Genomic DNA, 23,353 nt, shown 5'->3' with positions numbered 1-23,353 from the left:
GAAAATGAATATAATTCTTTGAAGACAGTATAGCTTTGGTCAATAGTGTTAAGGTAAAGCATGTCCTGGTGAAGTTGTTTGATCAAACCGTCAAAGGCACTTTAGGGATTTAGTAAGTGAGGTTGACACCCAAAGGAAACCGGCCTAGAAACAGGAAAATCCACACAGAAAGGCCCATAATATGGTCTTGGAAACTAACCTGGGAGTGGGACCCTCTTGCTATGAAACAAAGCTGAACTGGTGCTCATAAAAATGTATTTTGTGATTTATAGTTATTTTTTTGTGGTGAACTTGTTGCTTCAAAGTACAGATGAACTCAATAATGAACTTGATTCCCGCTTGTGTAGACTTTTCCTTGGCTTTTGCCTAATGTCTACTTTATACAACACCTGGAGACCCGACTGCAAATGTATAGTGGGTTATGTATAGTATGAATTAAGTTGTAGTCGTTGTCAGTTGTTCAAATCAGGAGGTATTCTTAGACAAAAGGGAGTTTGTCTGATCTCTTGTTTGATTCAGCAGGAGGACTTTGACAGTACCTGTTTTGTTTAGCAGGTTCAGTATCTTGTGTAAACATGAATTGATACAAAGTACTCCTGTTCAAACACTGGCCTGAATCTACTGGCTGTTGTTTCTGAGATACTGCCTTCTGCATCAGTTTTATTGGGGTCTGATGGCTGTAAATTGGCTGTTTATGATCGGCTTGTTTGCACAAGATGGGCCACAGAGTCTATGCAGCCTGTGTATTGTGTTATACGTGAAAATTATGGGGGATTTCTAGCAACCTTATTTAAGCTATAAAAGAAATTGGAAAAGATGTAGTAGTTGTGGATATCAAAGAGTAGTTCTATTAAGTTCAACCCAATGTTTGTTATTAAGCTTGAAAGTTTGTGTTGTGTAGCAAGAGACTTTTTAGAGACTTTTTACACTGAAGATGTTGATTTCAATCTCTACTAGGACTAAACAAGGTTCATACCAACCAAGTCGACACCAGGAATACACCATCATATCATCGGCTGCTGACTGATTGTTTAGACAATACGTTTGCTTGGGCACTACATTGGTTATTATTTCACTGTTTTAATGTTTGGTGCAGCTCTGTGAGGCCACTCGTGTTGTGATATTGGGCTATAACAAAACAACTTGAATAAAAAAAAGATCTACAAATGTTTGAGTAAGTAACTTTTCCATCCTTCAGAGAGCATGATATTGTCTGTATTTTGTATATTCAGAGTTTAACAAATTTCAATCAATCAATTGTTTTGTATAGCCCAATATCAGAACAGGAGCTGCCTCACTGGGCTGCACCAAACATTAAAGCAATGAAACAAAACAATAAACAAGACAATGTAAAGTTCAGGCAAATGAAGTGTCCAGGCAAACATTAAGTCCTAATAAACATCGACAGCAGGTGGTGACGATCCGAGTGGGCATCCATTGAACTTTTACTCTTCGACACAATGAAGAAAAACTCATAACCCCAGTGGGAGAAAAAAGAAACCTTGGGGAGCTCCCATGGACGAACTATAGGGCTGATGGGAGTCCCTCAGAACATGGGCCAAGATTGCAGAACATCCAGTCCTTGCTGGAGCTTCAGTTCTTCTTGTCCCATCCCTGTAGAGGTTCATCTGCAGACAGGGCTGAAAACCACGACACCAACGACCCACCATCTGAAACAGGGACAGGGGATACCATGTAAATAGTGATGGACAAACTTCAGATGAAGAAATATTTTATCATAATTAAGTCTGCTGTAAGAAGAACTAGAGGATAGGGCTCAGTATTGCGTACTTCCCACAGCAGCTTTACTTTAGGCTGTGGGTTAGAGTCAACCTTTTTTTAGGTGAATTTACCTTCAGTGACAACGGCATTGAAACCTTTTCTGATTCAGATTTGGCTTTAGCTACATTCATAGCATTAGCCTACAATCCAAGTATGAGAAGTGAATGATTAATACCGTAAATTGTGGAAAACTAAAGCTTAATGCTCAGAGGTGTTTACATTGATGCCTTTTTAAAGTTTGAATAGAAGCTTTTATTGACACGAACATGCGCCTTGGTGTTTTTGTTGATTTTTTTTTCTTCAGTACACTGATACCTGTTTTTAACTCTTTCATAGTATTTTTCTATTGCGTATTTTGTTCTGAGGCGTGAAACATCATCACTGTCCACATATTTTGCGACACCAACACGTCATCTTTGCCCAAACCACAGCCTCTCGGTCCAAAGATGTCATTTACAGTGAGGCCTGCTTGATCCATCCAATTAATTAGTTTTGATATGAGCTGCTTTCTGTTGGCTCCCGTCCTGCTGTGGGGAAATTGAGTTTTGAATGATATAAACGGATTGTGTTGCATTGGGTTCAGGGCTGTGGCAGCGGGCCAGGACCAGCTCCATAAAGCTCTCAGATGGTTAACACATTCAAGACCTGCTTTATTTGTGGCCCCTGTCATCTGCTGCTCCAGGCATGACGGATGAGACTGGCTTCCAACCTCATGCAATTATACTTACTGTACCAATGCAAGCGATGGGAGAGTAGGACTGCACGGTTTCAGAAAAATCCGATTCGTCTGTCATATTTATATATAACAATTGCAATTTGCTTTCTTATTAATTTGGATTGATTTGATCTGCCTTCTTGAATTGTTATGTAACTGTGAAGCACTTTGAATTACTTTGTGAATGTGCTCTACTAATAAACCTTGCCTTATGTTTTAAAATCCGTTTTCAATTCTCAATTTACTGTGTGCAGTGAAGGAGCATTGAGAGAAAAGTGAAATATAAACTAATGCAGCAATCACATCCATTTCAGGACAGTGTGAGGTCTAAACAAAAGGTTTAAAGGGGCTAGATGCAAGTTTGCCATGTTATACTCACTACTGCCACCTCAGGTCATACGTGTTACTGCACCTTCTATATTAAGCTCGTGCATGACGGTAATTCGGACCCAAAGTAACAACTTTTTGAGTGACAGTGCAGGATTTTAGAGGCAGTTGTGGTGAACAGGTCTGAGCTCATTCTACACATTAGGATATTGCTGGAACATGTAGGGGGAGGAAAATACTTCATTTGAACATTTTTAATCTCCGTATAGTCCCTTTAAGGATCACGTTATACCTCCATCAATGCTGGAGCGACCCCCTGTAAGGAGCAATGGGTGCAGTACCCAGTACCCCATCTAAGTCACCTGGATTGAGGATTCACCTATTGTGTGTTTAGTGGTAGAGGAAACCATTAAGCGCCCGGAGGAAACCAGAGAAAACGTGTAAATACCACACAAGAACCCGGGGGCGCAGCTGTGAGTGCTCTCGCTTCACAGCTAGAAGATCCCGGGTTCAATTCCCACCTGGACGGGGCCTTTCTGTGTGGAGTCTGCATGTTCTCCCCGTGTCTGCGTAGGTTTCCTCCAGGTACTCCGGTTTCCCCTACCACTAAAAACACGCACAATATCCCCGGATGAATGAGAGTGTTTGGCTGCGTTGTGTTCATTAACATGCACTGTCGCTACCAAATAGAAAAATAAACCAAGAACGTTCTTGCTGTGAAGCGAGAGCAATAACCGCTGTGCCACAGATTGTCTTCAGTTATACCCCACTGAGACCTTGTTGTTTGCAAAGGATACTGAACTGCCTAAATAATGTGTTGTTTCCCACCAACAGCAACCAATGATATTGCAGTTTTGACTGTGATCAAAGTATTGTTCCACCTAATAGGGCACGAAAACCAATGTAGTTTAAAGGTTTTAAATCAAATGCTATTTTGATGTTGTTGTTTTTTACATTACTTTTTAAACTTTGCTTAAAGCGAGAAAAACATGTTGAAACCAATAATCATCTTTAAGGCATTTGGGTGTATAATTCTTAACAACACAAAAACCTATGTCATTATTCCCCAAATCCCTCCATTGTATTGTTGTATTTCACAATAAAACAAACAGTTCATTTCTCTTTTCCCTGTGCATAGATAATGCTGTTGTTCTTGCACACTTGTTTGCAGGCTGGTCAATGACAATAGGATAATAGCTCCCTCTAATGGCCACTAAAGGAACGACCCAAAATCACAGCATCAGTAATGAATTTCACTTAATTGCAAAAGGTTCTTGAGTTCAAGCTTTCGTTTTTTCGCTCTGTATGAAACATGACTTATTAATAGGAGGCATGATATCATTGTGTTTCTCCATGGCTGATATTTAAGCTAAAACAGCGACTAGATAGAGCATAAATAAGTAATGCCCCCCAACTGCAAAACAAATGGGTTCACTGCAGTCTGAGCTGCAAGGAGAACACTTCAGCAACAGATCCATGTCTGCGCAAAAATAGACTTCAGGGTGTTGCTATAATAAGACCTGAAACAAAAGAGCAGAAAGAGACCAGAGAAAATACAACTGCAACAACCAGACATTTTTACCAGAGGATATTTTAATATTATGTGCTTCGTTTTGGACTATTAAGCCTTTTCCTTCATGTTTATATCAAGTGTCATTGACGTCTTTTCCTTCCCTTTCAAATGTTGAAGTGAAACAGTGTTTTTTTTTTTTTTTCCTGTCCTTTTTGTTCCATTTCCTCTCTCTGATTATGATGAAGCAGCCTCACAGACAACAGCAGTAGCCTCCCTCCAGTTATACACAGAAAAGTAGCTTGTGAAAGTACTTGGCAAGTCTTGATGCCAAGCTTTGTCTGAAACCCTATAATACTTAATGGGAATATGAGGATGGTCAGTATTAATGCCAGACTTTAAAAGCTGTGGAAGAGGAAATACTGCACGTAGGACTTTGTGTTATTCTGTTCAGGTTGTTTCTTCTTCTAATGCTGAAGCGCTTCGATGTGCATATCCTGGATTTTACGGAGGAAGGAGGAAACACGAAGGCTGCGTCCGAAACCATCAAATTATAGCCTCTTTGTCCTAACCCTAGCTCCTGATCCTTAACCTTCAATGGGGTCAACTGTTAGATCTCTATGCAGTTAGTGTACTTTTGCTTGAGCAGCATTTTCCCAATTCGACCGTCCTTACCCAAGGGAAGGGGAAGTGACATCACCGACAGCTGCTGTTCTTCTTCTTCAACGTTATTGGCAGACTGCAGGCCAAACAAAAGCGCATGTCGCCCCCTACTGTATTGCATATGTGACAAATAAAAACATTTAAAGGGGGGGTATTATGCAAAATCGACTTTTTCGAGCTTTACGTCATGTTATTATGTCACTCCCTTATTAAAAACATGCCTGAAGTGTTGCCTTGGCACATTCACGTATTTTTAAGTAATCTGTAAAAACTCCCATTTTAGGGTTAGGTTTGCCTGAGTCCTCCGAGGAACGCCCCCACCTCCTGAAGACGCCTCCGAGCTTTCGTCCCCAGCCGAGTAACCAACCACTGCTCCTCAGCAGAACCCCCTCCCTACTGATGCCACAGACAGCGTGTGGAGAGGGCGTGTCGGAAAGGGTTAGAGGTTCTTAAAGAGACAGAGGCCTATTTCAAGACATTCACTACAGCCATTTTGAGAGAGCAATTTATACAAGGCAGTTCTTTTAATTTACTGCATTTAGAGACCAACAGAAGGTTTCGTCATCATTGTAGTGCGCTATAGACTGGTGCTATGTGATTGAAAAAAGCATAATACCCCCTCTTTAAAAGCTGTTTCATAAAGCTAGAGTAGCAAATTAGCCAATGCTGCTCAATTTTCTACTAAATGAAAGCAAATGTACAAAAGCACAAATTGCCTTCATTTAAATCATTTATTGAGGCGGCTCATGTAACATGTGACTTTGCTGTGATGACTCAACATGTATTTTGCCACTTTTATAAAGTTTGGCTTGTGCAGAATCTAATTCCACATTTTCTTTAATGAAATGTACACCTGGAAATCAACAGTGGTTGCGCATGAATCACTCGAGTGTGGGGTCGAGGTGGGTGGGAGGATTGGCGGCGCGAGGTCCCTATGCTAAAGTGGCTATGATAGTTAGCATTGAGGCTCCTTTTCCTAACTCCTTTCTAACCGCCCAATTCGGAGGCTTCTTATCATGGCGGACGCTGACACACATACACATCTGGTTTGGCGTTAGACCTCTTTCCAATCTGCTCGTTTCGCAAGTATTTGCTTATGTGCAAAACGAGGAGCATGTACAAATAAAGATTAGCAGCCGACTCATTTGTGTGATTTTTTTTTTTTTTACTGCTGCAGCATTGTCTCATTGTCTCATATACAGATGTGGGGCCGTAATACTGCGATACAGGCAATTTGAAATGGTAAACTGGGTGAAACATACCCACAAAGTAGCATATCTTATTTTTCAGCTTGCCATTTAGCACATGTCTTGATAAATGAGCTCTAAAGTGTGTTCATTACGTCGCCATGAGGTTAGACAAAAGTGAGAGTTTGTTTGCACTGTCTCATATTTGTGTCATTCCCTCTACTGTCTGCAGAGGGCGCTTTTTCATACATCCAGCAGAAAAAGAAATCCAGCTTTTCAAAAATATGTTCAGCATTGAGTGAGACACTTCCAACAAAACTCTTTCTACAGCCTTGTTTCTCTATCCCCGACACAACGGACTCTATTCTCCATTTTCTCGACAAACTAGCTGCTCGCTGCCATCTTGTGTTACAGCTATTTTACAGCTTGTTTCATAAAAAAGCTGCAGCTCCAGTGAATGTCCATGCTTCAGTAAAACAGGCGCATTTTATACATCAGAGCGGCCTCCTGTCATCTCTCCACAAATCAGATCTGAACCAGGGCTGCAGCTAACGGCCGCTACAGAAATAGAAAATCAGGTTTGGGTTTCTGATAATGACTTTAGTGTGATCCCTGATGGTTCAGTCCCGCTGCTAAACAGGGATACGAGAGAGAAACACAAACATCACGAATGCTGTTGCTGTGGACTCCAGCTGGTGGAGTTGTTATGTGACATAGAGGTGTCCAGTCTGTAATATTACTCGTCTGTGCAAAACATTGTGTGTTGGTTTTAATCCTGGTTTTGTCTTTGGATTCAGCCTGAAAAAATGCTGGCACAATCTCTATCTTGTTTTCTAGTTTTTGGTCCAGATCTTGAACCTGGATGTTGGTCAGGAGTATGTACAGTAGCTGGAGGTCCACATGATCTCATTTAGTTCTGTGTTCCTCAAAGACATAAAACTGAATACTTTGCCAAGTGGTTAGCTCCCAGTTAACTCCTTATTCAGTATTATTTAGGGGTGCACGCAATATTTTTTCAAATTGTTGCAGTATTCAGTGGTGCAGTGTCTACATTTCAAGGGTTCCCAAACTTTTCAAAATGACTCAGCCAACAGCTCAGGATTCTGTAAAACGTACCGGTAATTAAACAAAACAATGTAGTTCCTCAGTCCTTCAGGTAATGTCAGCTTGTTTTTTAAAGTAAGTCCAGTTGTTTTGATTAATCATTTTAAATCAGGTTTTGTTGAATACTGTATTTTGATATTTGGTGTAATTTTACCAAAATAGGCTGTTTTCAGTCAAAATGACAATGTCCGAAATGTTGAAAAAATATTGTCTCAAAAATCATCTTTACGACCCCCACTTCAATGTCCCACTTTGGAAACCACTGATCTAGATCCCATAAAGCCACAATATAAGTAAGTGCAACGTGTTCAGGTGTTAGTCCTGAGCCGCTGTGTCTGAGCTGCCCTGCCAATATAAAAGCAGATAAAGGAAGGAAGCTGAACTCCCTCCCTTCCCTGCCCTCCCTGTGCCCTCCCCTCACTCCCTACCCCGGCTCCACAACAAAGACGAGAGAATGAACTATTTCGATTAATTGTGAAATTGATTGACAAGTCTACTAGTTTAGTTTAGTTTAGTTTACTAGTTTGTCTTGTTTTAGTCTGTTTTGTTAAAGGAACAGGCCACGTTTTTTCCATACTGAGATGTTTTTACCTGAGCTTAGACGAGTTGATACGTACCTGTCTGGTCTTTGTGCCCGTGGAAGAGCGTGGTAGCTTCTAACTTCACCCCCGTTTGGAGCTATAGGAATACATTGGGAGAGGCCAAATGCTAACAACATCTTTGGTCACGCACAAAGACCAGACATGTACGTATCAACTCGTCTAAGCTCAGGCAAGAACATATGGAAAATGGTGGCCTGTTCCTTTTTTGTAAAATATTGTACATTTTTTTCTCATATCTTGCAGCTGGAAGATCTTGTACCGCATGCACTTACTGTAGAGGTAGATTTGATTTGAGCTCAAAATCAAAGTGATTAGCCCAGGACTAATGGGCCACCGTGTCTTACACCCTCTTCATGATCGATTTACCTCGCAGCGACTCTGAACACATTACACACTCATTACCTGCGTGTCTTTGTGTCCGACGTCTCTGTCTGCCCAGTGTCATGTTATCTGTTAACGTCCGCGTAATTAAACATCTCAAGGTGAACACAAGGAGAACCGGAAACCGCGCGCCATCGACCCAGCGAGAAATTCATTAAACGAGCTGCATAAGTGTCATTCGAGACGTCCGCTCAATTTCCGCTGACGACGGGGGGAGCAGACCCACCTGTCGTTTTGAGGATTTATTTAACTATTGTGTGTGGAGCGGGATTGTTAGCGGGTTACTGCTGCTGAGTATGATGGAAGATGAGTGATAAATGCTACTTCCTGTATTGGACTCCAGCTTCTCAGCAGTAATTCATATCGTGTTTGATTTTTATATTAAGTGCTATATAAGTGCTTTCATAGGAGTCCTGGGCCTAGAGGGGAAGCTATTGAACTTGTTTGTTGTGTTAGGCGAAACTGGAGCACCCGGAGAAAAGTTAACCTACAGAGGGAGAACATGCTAATGTGCACAGAAAGGCTCTTGGTCTTGGGAATTGAACCTGGGACCTTGTTACTTTGAGGCGAGAATGCAAACTTCGCCGCTTTGCCACCCAGTGACCAACATCAGCAAAACCTCTGTTCAACGAATGAGAAAATAGTTGTAAACGCTCCATATGCCCTTTATGCTATTACTTTCATCTAACAGCATGTAATATATGAATGGAAGAGCAGAGAGAAGTATCATGTCTGCCCCCTAGGAGTGGAATTTCAGCATTTTTGTCATGGCATCGTATCGTGATGTGAGTCGCTCTCTCACCTCACAGCATCAGGTCCCCAGTTGGACCTGAATGGACCTCCTTGTGTCCGTCCAACTAAGTATTGTCCTCACCATTAGGTCTGGGTACCGTTAAACCATACCAGTAAGGCAGTGGTTCCTGGGGGGCCTCAGAGGCACTACGGGGGGCCCCCAAAGCTTGTCTGCAAAACAAGTACAATGAAAAAAGTTCATTTTGATAGGAAAAATTCATTTATCTGGACAAATGCACCAGTTTAAACCAGTATTTAGCCTACTGTCATTACTAGATGTTACTTGTTATGTCATTTTAGCTGTAAAATTATTTAAAATCCTTTGAATGGAGTAAACTATTATGATTATGACCCCGAGAGATTTTCTGATCAATAAGGGTCCGCGATGTCCCGGACTTTGGGAATGGGTGCAGTAAGGTATTGAAAAAAACTTTAGGTAGCCTACTACTGGTACTGAAAAAATGAGAGCAAACAAAGGCAGGTACGATCAGGTTCAATCCCCAGACGAGCCTTTCTTTGTGGAGTTTGCATGTTCTCTCCGTGTCTCCGGTTTCCCCTTCCACTAAAAACATGCTATAACATACAGGTCAGGTTGGCTAACACAGGGGTTCCCAACATTTTTGTCCTGCTCACCCCTCACATAGATTATTCAGTGTGAGTGTTATATTCAAAATAGAGCTCAACTACTCCAAAGTCAAACCTCCTACTGAGTTATTAAAACTAACTTTTCTTTGAAAGTAAGATTAAAATTGGTTCGCCTTTTATTTTAATCTGGGGTAATTCCAAGCACCCCCTGCTACATGAAAGCTCAAGTACCCCAGTGGTCCCCGTACCCCTGGATGGGAAACACTGGGCTAACCAACCATCTGACACGATTTCGTTGTACAATTGTATAATGACAAATAAAGCACTTTACTTTACTTGTGGAATATACCCAGTTGCTGCTGAGAGGTGCTCTTATTTACTCATTTGACTAACTCCCACCTGAACCGAGCACATTTTCTCCAGTTTGGCTTTACCCCAGTCCAAAAGCTTCTGGAAAAAAGCTGTGAAAATAGCAACAAAACTGAGACGAAAACAATGATATAAATGTGACAAAAAAGTGAGAAAACATTGACAAAAAAGTGATGAAAAATTGATGAAAAAGTGGCAAAAATGTCACAAAAAGTCACAAGAAATTGACAAAAAATGTACGAAAATCTGACAAAAAAATGACAAAAATATGACAAAAAAATGACAAAAATATGACCAAAAAAATTACAAAATGTGACAAAAAAATATGACAAAAATGTGACAAAAAATGAAAAAATTGTAACAAAAAAATGACACAAATTTGATAAAAAATTGATGGAAAAAAAGTGACAAAAAATGATGAAAAAAATTGAAAAAAATGACAAAAAAATTTGACAAAAAAATTGACAAAAAATTTGACAAAAATGTGATCGAAAATTGACGAAAAAATGTGACAAAAAAAGTTGCAAAAATGAGTTGAATACCCAACAAAATAATGATGGAAAGTTCAGGCGGGAGTTAAGAGGTTAAAGCTTCACTACGATGACTACTTCCTGGGGGAATTGCATCTCCTCACCTGTCCCTCTTTCTCGTCTTCCCAGGAGCCTCGTGCCTGTACTTCCCTCAGACAGAGTACACGGAGACGGTCTACATCGGGCAGCCGGCTGGGACGCCCGTCCTGCAGCTGCACTCCCTGCTGGACATTGACTCCGAGCGGCCGCACTTTTACCTGTGCTGGGCCAGCGCTCACAAAATCCCCGTCTACAGCTCCTGGTTCAGCATGGACCTCCACACCGGAGTCCTGTCCCTCAACAAGACCCTGGAGGAGAGCGACTTCGCGCTGCTCAGTAAGACACTTTAGAGTTCTGTCGCAGAGTGAAAGTTCTCGTCCCTCTTCACATTTACTGATCATCCGTTTCAGAGCTGCAGTTTTTTAATAACTGCTCAAAAGTAATAAAACTTCACGCCTTTGTGTAATAAAACAAACAATTCTGTGTTTACTTAGGGTTAGGCACATGTCAGAAATGGTTATGGTTTGAAAAAGGGTGTGGGTTTGTTGTATTTTAGAGCTGAATATCTAACTGTCTTTATCTGGGGTTGTTTGTAGTTTGTCAGGTCTAGGTTTAACAGTATGTGCCCAAAGAGTGAGATCAGCTGACTACCTGAATATCCTGAATGACAAGGACAAAGCTAAAAGCGGTCCAACCAAGTATTAGAGTGTGTGACTATTTTTATTGATATCGTTTTTTTTAGATCAGGCGTATATTCATTGTCTGAGTAATAAAGGTCAGCAGCAGTGTTTAAGTGCTTATCAATGACAGCCAAACCATTAGAAAAGCTTTGTAAATGCTTTACACATTATGAAATAAGTTTTTAGAATTGATTTAATAGTGTGGTCTCATAATATCACCATGCATTAACCTCTTAACCCCCGCCTTAACCGAGTGTATTTTCTCCAGTTCAGTTTTGGCAAAATCTAAAAAGCTTCAACAACAATAAAAAGCATCAAAATAGCGACGAAAACGAAAAAATGTGCTGGAAAAGTATCAAAAAAGTTACCAAAACACTGACAAAAACATGACAAAAAAGAGACAAAACTGCTTCAAAAATGTGACTAAAAACGCAGTGACAACAAAGTTAGCATCACTTTTGCAGGTCTTCAGAACAGGAACAATCTCTCGCACACTGTATACTTGCAACACCAGTGTTCCTTTATTTAATGCAACGTTTCGGCCAGTGGCCTTCGTCTGGCAAAATGCTTTTTATGAATGAGAAGCTATCCTTAAAGGAATAGGCCACCGTTTTTACATACTAAGATATGTTCTTAGCTCACTTTAGTCGAGTTAATATATCCCCGTCTGGTCTTTGTCCGCGCGCTCTGTCACGCATTTGAAAGCTAAGACCTACAAAACTAAATTGATCTTTTTCCTCACATTATCAGATTTTTTTTCGTCACTTTTTTTGTTGGGCAGTAATCTCATTTTTGTCAAATTTTCGTGACTTTTTTGTCACTTTTTTGTCAAATTTTTCGATTTTTTTTTTTTTGTCCATTTTTTGTCACTTTTTGTCATTTTTTTGTCAAATTCGTATCACTTTTTTGTCATTTTTTCCCTCAATTTTTCGTCTTTTTTTTAAAAACTTTTTTGTCAAATTTTTGTCAAATTTTTGTCACTTTTTCGTCACCTTTTTCTCCGTTTTTTCACATTTTCATCCTTGTTTTCGTCTCAGTTTTGTTGCTATTTTCACACCTTTTTTCCAGAAGCTTTTAGATTGGGGTAAAGCTGGAGAAAAAGTGCTCTGTTCAGGTGGGAGTTAAGGGGTTAAATAGGGTGTGGCCTGCTGCATCACAGGATTCTGTCATAATGGCCTATGGCAAAACATAGGCAGCAAATACACATACAACATACATCCAAACACGGAAAACAAAGCCAGGGTATAGTGAATTAAATAGCAAAAAAATATACATATGTACATTTTTACAATAAAACAGCAGCACATGCAATACATATGGGAAATGGATATATAACACAGCTCAAAATAGAGAAGATCTGCCTAAATATAGATCTTAGCTTTCAAATTGCTCTTGGTGCAATGCACTCGGTTCAGTTAGAGGTTAAAGACAATTTACAAAATGTGGTTTCATTATTAAACAAAACGATTTGAACAGTTATTACTGTGGTGTTATGTTGAAATGTTAGGACAAATTAGTTGTCATGTCACCACCAAGTTTCAGGGCTGAAAAGAAAGTTTATACTGTAAAGTCCGCAACAGCCTCCGTCTCGCAGACCACATTTATCAAACTTTTCTTGGCCTAAACATCTTCCAAATTTGTCTGGCCCTCCTGGTTCTTGGCTCCTCATTCTGACCACAGCATAGACCTGAGTCAGCAGTCCTGAGTCTGTGAACTGCACTGAGCCAATAGCAATTTATGTCCGCAATAAAACTATGGATGGATATTTTCTACATCTACATTTTGAAGGCGCGTATTCTTTAGTTTATGCAGGTCCAAATAGTGTACAGGATTACTAAGTCTTATGGTCTCGCCTTGTTGCTAAACTGTAACATGCGAGTAAATCTGGAGGTGACATTTACGCTCAGTGCCTTGGCTTTTACTTTATGCTGCGGATGATAATGTGATTAAATTCAGTAAAAACTGCAGCGTCATCAGGAAAAGTACCTTTGGATGAGAAGCTTCTTGTGATTGTTTTGGCCGCGCTTCCCTTAAACTCAGCGCTTAAAACGGGGCACGGGGTTCATATGAGATTTGTATATTATAAAATAGTAATTGGCGTAAAACGTACAACTCTCTGACACATACAGTAAACGTCCAACAATACAGGTACTTCAGATATAAAATGCAATGCAGTTTCAACATGGTGGCCATTATGCAGCACTTTTCTACCTCTACTGGACACTCTGATCATTAGGCAAGCGTTTAGCTCCTGCCGTCTTAAAGAGATGAACAATGAACAATATACTCAGACTAGAGCTTGGTACTGTTAAACCACTATGGTATTGAGAATAAAATGTTCAATTACCAGTGTTTATTTTGACAACATATTCTAATTTAGTTTTAGTCTTGGTCTTTTGACGAAAATGTAATTCGATTTTAGTCTAGTTTTAGTCAAAAAAATATCTTTAATTTTAGTCTAGTTTTAGTCGACTAAAATTGCAAGTAAATTTAGTCGACTAAATTTAAGACAAATTTAGTCGACTTTGCATTGATAATATTCATTATAATCATATTTAATCTTGTTCCTCTGCTTCATGGAGCTGCTCCACATGAACAAAGCTCAGAGCTGATCCTTTGGCAGAGAATTTACATGATATGAGGCTCTTTCAGACGGTCAATAGAAGTTTGGATGATTTTAGTCTCTCCTTTTCATTTTTATTTAGTCTTATTTTAGTCGACTAAAATATCTGGACATTTTAGTCATAGTTTTAGTCTCATGAGAAACTTTTAATTTAGTTTTAGTCCAATTTTAGTCGTCAAAAATAACACTTTGACTAAAATTAAGACTAAATATTTTAATCAACGAAATTAACACTGTCAAGTACTACTGGTATCCGGGGAAAAAATATTCAGTTCTGATGCCACTAAAATAAGTTGTATAATTGTTTTAGCTCAAAGAAACGATACGCGGCTGAATGATTTTTACAAAAAAAATAATAATAATTCAGACAAATCAGTTTGTGATGTTTGTATTTGAAACTGCTAAAATGATGAGTGAAGGAGGCCATGTTACTGTCAAACAACACGTTCTTGCTCAAATTGCCCCACATTAGAACAATACCCTTTTGTGGAGGAGTTCGGCTTCCACCTTTCACCAACTTTCAGAGTACCTCTGGGGGACAAAATACATCCAGATGGAATCACAGAGCGTTTATATCACAGATATAAGATAGAAGAGCTAACCAGTGTTCCATTCAGCCCCATTCATTGTAATCCAGAGTGGTCTGTGAAATTAACATGGCTACTCCTATTACTTAAAAGGGCAAAAAGCAGGAAGACTCTTGGGGCGGGCGGACCGGACACGGGCCTCCACAGGGCTCCAGAGCCTGTCAATTACAGACTTAGGCCTCCACTTTTTATTTCTAACATACAAAAAACAGCGTGGTTAAAATATGATTCCTAGTGTCGCCACATGGGAATCATATTACTTTTTTTTTTTTTACTATTTGGAGCCAGGTTTTTAAGCAGTGTAAACGAGGTCCAAAGCTACATTAGACTCCTGTTACCAAAGTGTCTTTTGGAGTTGCCCCTCTCCACCAGGGGGTGGTATTACAGCAATGTCAGCTCCCCGCCATGAGGACCAAAGAGAAACGCTTACCTCGCCCATTGATTTATCTAAACACTGTTGAATCTTCTTTATGGAAACTCAAACCTTTTATCTGTTGCAGCTGAACCTGAGATCGCAAGGCTCCACAATTCTGATTGGTGAACATCTATCACTCAAATATTTGAGACAGAAGAATAAAAAAAAACCTCAGCCTCTTGAGGTCAGGTTATTGCAGTAGTCAAAACCTCGATTCGACATTGATTAACCTTGTAGCACACATTCAAAAGAAATTGGGGGTCATTTGAGTGTTTGCTCATGTACAAAATGAGTATCACGTGCAAAAAAAACAACAGCCAGAGAGTCAATGTCACATGTTTTCTTCTCTCATTTACATGTCAGATTTGGGGCCATAAATCTGGAATACAGGGAATTTCAAATGGTAAATCAGGTGCACTCACTATTTAGCACCTGCCTTAACCCCTTAACTCCCACCTGGACCGAGCACATTTTCTCCAGTTTGGCTTTACCCCAGTCCAAAAGCTTCTGGAAAAAAGCTGTGAAAATAGCAACAAAACTGAGATGAAAACAATCATGGAAATGTGACAAAAAAGTGACGAAAAATTGATGAAAAAGTGGCAAAAATGTCACAAAAATGTCAAAAAGAAATTGACAAAAAAATTACGAAAAATGACAAAAATGTGACAAAAAAATGACAAAAATGTGATAAAAAATTGACAAAAAAAATGACAAAAAAATGACCAAAAAAATGACAAAAAATTGATAAAAAATTGACAAAAAAATGACAAAAAAGTTACAAAAATGAGTTGAATACCCAACAAAAAAATTATGGGAAAAAAATCTGATGACGTGAAGAAATAGATCCTCTCGGTTCAGGCGGGAGTTAAGAGGTTAATAACATTTTTGCTCTACTTTATGGTTCTAGATGACAAATACTTGAGTGTAGGTATCAAAAAAAGCTTAAGTATTGCTAAAGCACTGGTATCAGAAAAGAAATGAACGGCACTCAGCCCTACTCAAGAGAATGAGTTGTTGGCTTTCAAACTATACAGCGCTGCTCCTCTTTGTCAAAATGAACGTCTTGGCAATCGACTTCCTAATGTCGTACTACTTAAGTGTGTAATATTGAAACGTTTACAAAGCAGTCCCTCACCGGGCGACACTGTTTCTGGTGGTTGAAGGTGCTGGACGGTTGGCAGTAAGATGCACAGATTTTTGGGGTAATTTTGTCAAACCATTGAATGTAAAGATGTTTTTCCCCCAGTAATAATGATTTAATATTGTTAAAAAGTTTAATTATTAACCAAAATACTAAAAATAGGTCTGTAAACTTCAACAGATGCCACACATTTTTGCTTATTTGCACTTCGATTATACTGTATTTCCCCCTAGCATACAGCATAACGATTAATATCAACATATTTTTGAATCGAAGCCCATGATGACGATTAATTGTGAAGTTCGATATATTGAGGCAGAAAAGTATTGCGATAAACGATATTATTGACCTTTTCATGCATCTCTCAAGTATAAATATGACATAACATTTTTAATTCTATCTTAAAACATCACGTTGCAAAAAATAAATGTACAATGAGCTGTTTATCGGTCATTTATTGAACGATAAGTTTACTTGTAGAGCACAAGGCAATTCAAAGTGCTTCAAAAATCAATTGAGTGGAGGCCTGTCTCACATCCTCATGAAGACCGTTTGGTGTTTAGTCCTGACTCTGGGAACCACCAGGAGACCCCTCCCTGAAGTCCACCGGGCCCGAGATGGTTCATACGGCTCTAACATGTCACAGATGTACTTTGGTGCTAAACCCTGAAAAGACTTGTACATAAGCAGAGCTGTTTTAGATTCTATTCTCTGAGCGACAGGAAGCCAGTGCAGAGACCGAAGCACTGGACTAATATGGTTGTATTTCCTGGTTCTTGTCAGGACTCAAGCAGCAGCGTTCTGTGTGAGCAGCCGTTACAGTAGTCTAACCTGCTGGATACAAATGCATGGATAAGTCTCTCCAAGTTAATATTAGGAGACTTATAGGGAGTCTGATCAGTGGGATGTTTTGATGAATAGGAACCCTTTGACAACCTCAGCTGTAGCTTATTGAAAACTGTATCAAAATGAAGCGCATTATAACTCTAAGCGACCCTTGTTTTTATCCTAAAGTAATGTAACCCCTCTCTCCTCAGATCAGAAGTGGTCGGTGCTGAAGCTGTACCTCCGGACGATGGTGCTGCCCTCGGTCCCCAGCTGGAGTCAGTGCGGCCACAGGAAAACGGCAAAAATCACCCTGGACTTTGTGAACGCCTCGGTACCTCAGTGCGCAGAGACCGACCCCAAAGAGCTGTGTTTCCCGCACAAAGACGGGGCCATCCCTCACGTCATGGAGAACAGGTATCCCGGGGCGCTGCGGCAGCTGAGGAGGCTGAGCCGAGACGGGGTCTGTCCCAACTACACCATCACCTACAACGTCGAGTCAGGTGACAGAAAACGCATTACTGCAACCTCACATTGTATAGAAGCATCGACTTTTTTCCGCCAATTAAGTCTGCAGATGATCTTCTTGACCTCTTACCACCCGCCTGAACCAAATGCATTCTGTTCTCTTTGGCCATTATATACTGTAGGTCTGTGTAACACCTCATTTGAAAGCTAAGACCCACAAAACTGATCTTTTTCCTCGCGTTGTTGCTGTGTTGTGTAACCTTTTTTATGTTTTTTTTTTATTTTTGGTCACATTTTTGTTGAGTTTTTGTAAATTTTTATGTTGAGTTTTTGTCACATTTTTGTTGAATTTTTGTCACTTTTTGGTTGAGTTTTTGTCACATTTTTGTTGAATTTTTGTCACTTTTTGTTGAGTTTTTGTCACTTTTTGGTTGAGTTTTTGTCACATTTTTGTAGAATTTTTGTCACATTTTTGTTGAATTTTTGACACATTTTGGTTGAGTTTTTGTCACATTTTTGTTTAATTTTTGTCACATTTTTGTTTAATTTTTGTCACTTTTTGGTTGAGTTTTTGTCACATTTTTGTTGAATTTTTGACACATTTTTGTTGAATTTTTGTCACTTTTTGGTTGAATTTTTGTCACATTTTTGTTGAATTTCTGTCACACTTTTGTTGCATTTACATCCTTGTTTTCTTCTCATTTTTTGTGGCTGTTTTGGTGCTTTTTTTCCCAAGAAGCTTTTTGATTAGGGTAAAGCCAAACTGGAGAAAATGGGATCCGTTCAGGTGGGAGTTAAGAGGTTAAAATCACAGCAATAGAAGCCAAATGAGTGTCAACATCAGGTTTAGAATTTGTACTTTTTTTGACACTCAGAAGGCTCTGTTTCTAATGCGCTATAAAAAAAATAATACTTTTTTAATGCCAGCAGTCGCATTGAACTTTTACGCTTGTATCTTTCCTGTGAATCGGCCATTCCCAAAGTCCGGGACATCGATACTCCCTTATAAACTAGAAAATTCCCTGGGGGCCCCACAATGATAATAATTTAAAGCAGTACTTAGTAACTCATGCCTAGAGGCCATAAGAGCCACTGCAGGTGTAGTAGCATGTTGCGTTCTTTTACTCATTAATTGTCCGTGAGAGTAAATACTACGCTGACAGAAAAGACAAAGGGAGAGAGGGATATTGTACATCCAATTACAATGGAGATATTTTTTTTCAATCAAACTTGGCTGTAAATACTGTTTAAGTGGTGCTAGCCCACAGTTAGCTTTGCCCGTTAGCCTGTTAGCTTCTTCTTCATGATTCCATTAGTGTGTATTGGTGGCTCCGACCCAGTGCAGGGAAGTTGCAATTGTGGTTTTATGGCGAGAGACACCAGGGGGAGATGAAAGACCCCCCAATCATCCCATTAACACTTGTATTACCCCCAGAGGGACTACGAAAAGAATGTATTAAGGTAAATAAGTTACTTGGTACTGATTTAAGCTAATGGAAATTATTTTAGAGCTAAAATTACATTACATTTCCCTCGGGTCCCTCGGGCCCTCCAGGTCTTTGGCAGGGGAGGGAGGGAAAAAAAAAGGAAAAGAAAGGGAGACAAATGGGAGGAAGAAGAGAAAAGGGGGGTTCTTGCTGTCAATGACAACACATGATCATACTCCTTTTACTTAGTTCTGTTAGTTTTACTTAATTCCTCCAATCACGCACAATCCTCCTTCCCCATATGTACTCCACTTGTCTCTTCTATTGTGTTCTGTGTCCTCCTCTGTGTAGTATCTATCACTTTAAAAGGAAGGAAAAAAAATAACATTGACCAGCCTGGCAAACCAACCTATCCCACTTTCATGCTCAATTTAACTGCAGGACAAATATTTTTTTCATTAGTAGGGCGCCATAGCAGTGTTTGTCGATTAGCCTGTTGATTTGACAGATCATTTGTGAGCCTTTTATGAGGCTTTTATTTGTTCTCTTTTATTCCTGTTAGCCATTGTGGTCGATATGGACGGATGCAGAGTTTTTCTGATTGGTTAAACTCCCTGTTCATCGTGCAGCCAGTATGAACGCAGCTCTGTCCTCAGTCGCGTGGGATCCAGTCCAGGCTCTATTAATTTGCTGAATGTCTCATCCCACTTTTAAAACATTTTACCATGCGCTGTCTGGGCCAATAAAGTAAAGTAAAAATCCTTTAAAACAAGCCTGGCAGTCACACTCATCTTTGTAGAGAATAGCAAAAGACTGGGTGGCCTGAGTATCAGTTAATCCTGTTGATTAAATGGCTAATGCAATCAAAACATTAGTATTAGATTCACATCCACTAGATCAGGGGTAGGCAACGTCAGGCCCGGGGGCCAAATCCGGCCCTCCAGCACAGAACCTCTGGCCCCCAAGAAGAATTTGCTCGCATACCTGCCAATGTCGGGGAAGTCGGGGAAGATGAGCCTCTTTTGCTTTGATGGTTATTGTGTAAAAACATTATAATATAAATTCAAAATGTTACTGTTTACATACATTTTGGATTGAAAATTTTAGTGAGTATGTTTTTTAACCTCTTAACCCCCACCTGAACTGAACACATTTTCTCCCGTTTGGTTTTACCCAATTCTAAGCTGCTTGAAAAAAAATCATCAAAATTACATCGAAACGCAACAAAGAGACGAAAAAGCGACATAAACACAACAAAAGTGTGACTAAAGAGCGACAAAAAAGTGACAAGAAAACAGGCCAAAAATACACACACACAAAAAAAACGCTTCAAAAATTTGACAAAAGAGCGGCGACAACGCGACAGAAAGTTACAATTAGTTTTGTAGGCCTTAGCTTTCAAATGAGACGCTACACTGTTGCTCTGCAGTCGAGAAGCTTTTAGATTTGGTTCAAGCCGAGCTGGATGTAAAAAAAAAAAGAAAAAATCCAGGAAAACATCCCATATAATGTAAACCACTGGCATTTACTTTGGGCTCCAGTGGTTCGGCCCTCGGTGATTTGGCGTTGATGAAAATCGGCCCTTCACCACACAAACTTGCCTACCTCTGCACTAGATTCTCCCTGTTTTTGAGACTCTAGTCCACTTTTAATGAATGTGTGGATGTTTTGTGTAGAGACCCCAGCTCCGTTTGCGGTGAATGACTCGACGTGGGAACTGATCGTCACGGCCCCGTTGGATCGGGAGGAGAGCGAGCGCTACCGGCTGCTGCTGGTCTGCTCCATCAGGACGGACTCTGTCATCACCAAACTAGAGACGCCTCTGGACGTGTTTGTCAACGACGAGGACGACAATGCCCCCTTCATCAACGGGACGGACACAGCGGACATCACCATCACTTACAACAGGACCAAGGTGAGCCAGTGAGCCCAGCGGGGTTTTTAGAAGCTGAAACTGCAGAGGCTCAAAGTACCACCTCAGAAATCAGATACACAATCCATAGTGCAGTAAACAGACAGCAGACGGGAATTACATTATTAAAGATTAAAGCAGTGCTAAGTAACTCATGCCCCTAGAGGTCATAAGCGCTACTGCAGGTGTCGTAGCATGTTGCGTTTTTTTTACTAGTTAATTGTTTGTGAGAGTAAATACTTCACGGACAGAAAAGACAAAAGGAGAGAGGGATATTGTACATCCAATGACACAATGGAGATCATTTTTTTCACTCAAACTTGGCTGTAAATACTGTTTAAGTGGCGCTAGCCCGCAGTTAGCTTTGCCTGTTAGCATGTTAGCTTCTTCTTCGTGATTCCATTAGTGTGCATTGGTGCTCCGACCTGAAGGCAGTGAAGTTGCGATTGTGGTTTTCTGGCACCAGGGGGCGTTGAAAGACCCCCAATCATCCCATTAACACTTGTATTACTTCCAGAGGGACCGCGAAAAGGATTTATTAAGGCAAACAAGTTACTTAGTACTGCTTTAAATGTAATTATGACAGATGATGACAGAGTAGAAAACAACAACATCTGAAACAACATTTTAGGATTAGGTTTAACAACTAACAACCAGGTCAAATTAATGTCTGAGCTACTCTACTGCACATTTCATGCACAAACACAACACAAACTACTTCAGGTAAATAATTAATGAGATTACCACATACAAACCGAGAAAATAAACATTTTAAGTTGCAAATACATACATGAATGAGTTTGAAAAGTTTTTTATTTTGACTCTAAGGTTTTCATGTAGTGACTTTCATAATCGGACATAGAAATGAACCTCTTAACCCCCATCTCAACCAAGTGCATTTTCTCCACTTCAGCTTTACCCAAATCTACAAAAGTCATCTGAACAGATAATTTCCTGACTTTTTTTTTCATTGCTGTTTTCATGTGTTTTCATCACATTTTTGCCACATTGTAATAGTTTTTTGTCATTTTTCTGTGCCGTTTTTGTCACACATTTTTCATGAAATTTTTCTCACGTTTTTGTTGCTCTTGTTGCATTTTTGACACTTTTTATCCTGAAGCTTTCCGATTTGGGTAAAGCCAAACTAGAGACAATGTTCTCGGTTCAGACGGGTTTTAAGAGGTTAAATCAGGCTTCATCATATTTATTAGATACTCAGGGAACCACCAGTGGATGTCATGGATAAGGACAGGACAGGGCAGGTCTAATTAGGAGCTTGGTATACACAGTACCTCCAGATGAAGCCTGCTATGGTTCCGATCCTATTCTTAAAAATGAAATAATAGTGAAATTGTTTTCCTCTTCTTTCTGTTTCCAGGGAGGTTTGTTTGGCGCCCTGTACGTTTACGACAGAGACCTGACGCCCATTTACCCAGATCAGAGTCAGAACAGATACGTTTGGACGTCGCTCAACAATGACTCCTGGATCAAACAGACTTTTGATTTAAAAGGAACATTCAGGGAAAAGAAAAACGCTCTGGGAGGGATTCGAGAAACTGTCCATGATTACCGTAAGTCCATGAAAATAGTCTCCTATATATTACACATTTTTATCATCTATACACTGATGAACAGCAATCAAACTTTATTTAAAAAGCACTTTCAAAGCAACACTGTCGGCCAAAGTGCTGCACTGCATAATCTCTGTTTCTCTCCCAGAGCTGGTGCTGAAGAGGAGTCTGGTTGTGAATGAGAACCGCTCGGTGCAGCTGCATTATCTGGTGAACGACACGACGTACCCCGGGCTCCGAGGCACCGTCCTGCTGCACTTCAACGTCACCATTTTGCCAGTGCAGATACAGTTCCCCAACATCACACAGGTGTTCACAGTGTCGCGGAGGGCGTCGGTCTATGCACAGGTGAAGATTACAGTTCATTATTATTAATCCTGATGTAATGAAAAGAAATACCAAGGGATGAGACAGAAAAACTGCACAATAAGACTACAGCATGCACAATAAATAAGATGACTTTCAGCTAAATCAGGATTAGGCTGCCTCAGGGGTGGACAAGTGTGCTTAGGGACGTAGGGACACTTTTCTTCATTGTAAAAAGACCAAGGGCCGCACCTGCCAATTTTAGTCCAAGTAAAGCACCATTTTCTACGAATGCCATCATTGTATGTACATGATTAGGGCTGGGTACAGTTAAACAATACCAGTCTGGTATCAGGAAAAAGGTTTAGGTTCTAATGGTATCTAAAGCAGGTACAGAAAAAAAAAAAAAAAAGTTTTTTTCAGCTCAAATACAATGATTATTATTTTTTATTTGTTGCCCAATCTTTGCCCGATTTCTCACAATATTATTATTATTATTTTTTTCTTTTTGTCCAATTTTTTTTCTAGTTTTCCCAATTTTCCCCTCCATTTTTGCCATTTTTTTTATTACTAATATTATCCCTATTTCCCGCCATTTTCCACAAGTTATTCCCCATTTATTCCAATTTATTGCCCCTTTTTACCCCCGAAATGCATTAACACATTTTTTCCTCATTTTTAGCCACATTTTCCCCCAAATTCTTCCCCATTTTTCACTAATTTCTTCACATTGGAGATGGATATTGTAAATTTGCAGATCTTCCACACATTATTGTATCGTGGGCTACCGCAAAACAGGAGTTGCCTCACGG

At 39.9% G+C, this 23,353-nt stretch overlaps 1 protein-coding gene across 1 annotated transcript in view; it reads left to right on the top strand.

The window, feature by feature from the left end:
- ret (ret proto-oncogene receptor tyrosine kinase) overlaps positions 1 to 23,353 on the top strand; it is a 62,914-nt gene that overhangs the window by 22,494 nt on the left and 17,067 nt on the right. The window contains exons 2-6 of the mRNA XM_079560576.1: positions 10,677 to 10,922; positions 17,070 to 17,360; positions 20,429 to 20,667; positions 22,043 to 22,235; positions 22,384 to 22,583. Coding sequence (XP_079416702.1) covers positions 10,677 to 10,922; positions 17,070 to 17,360; positions 20,429 to 20,667; positions 22,043 to 22,235; positions 22,384 to 22,583 — 1,169 coding nt within the window. The remainder of the gene's footprint in view (positions 1 to 10,676; positions 10,923 to 17,069; positions 17,361 to 20,428; positions 20,668 to 22,042; positions 22,236 to 22,383; positions 22,584 to 23,353) is intronic.

This window comes from Gobius niger (assembly GCF_951799975.1).
Source record: "Gobius niger genome assembly, chromosome: 7".
Classification (NCBI taxonomy): Eukaryota; Metazoa; Chordata; class Actinopteri; order Gobiiformes; family Gobiidae; genus Gobius; species Gobius niger.
The sequence above is the reverse complement of the archived record's forward strand: the minus strand, read 5'-3'. Positions and strand labels throughout refer to the sequence as shown.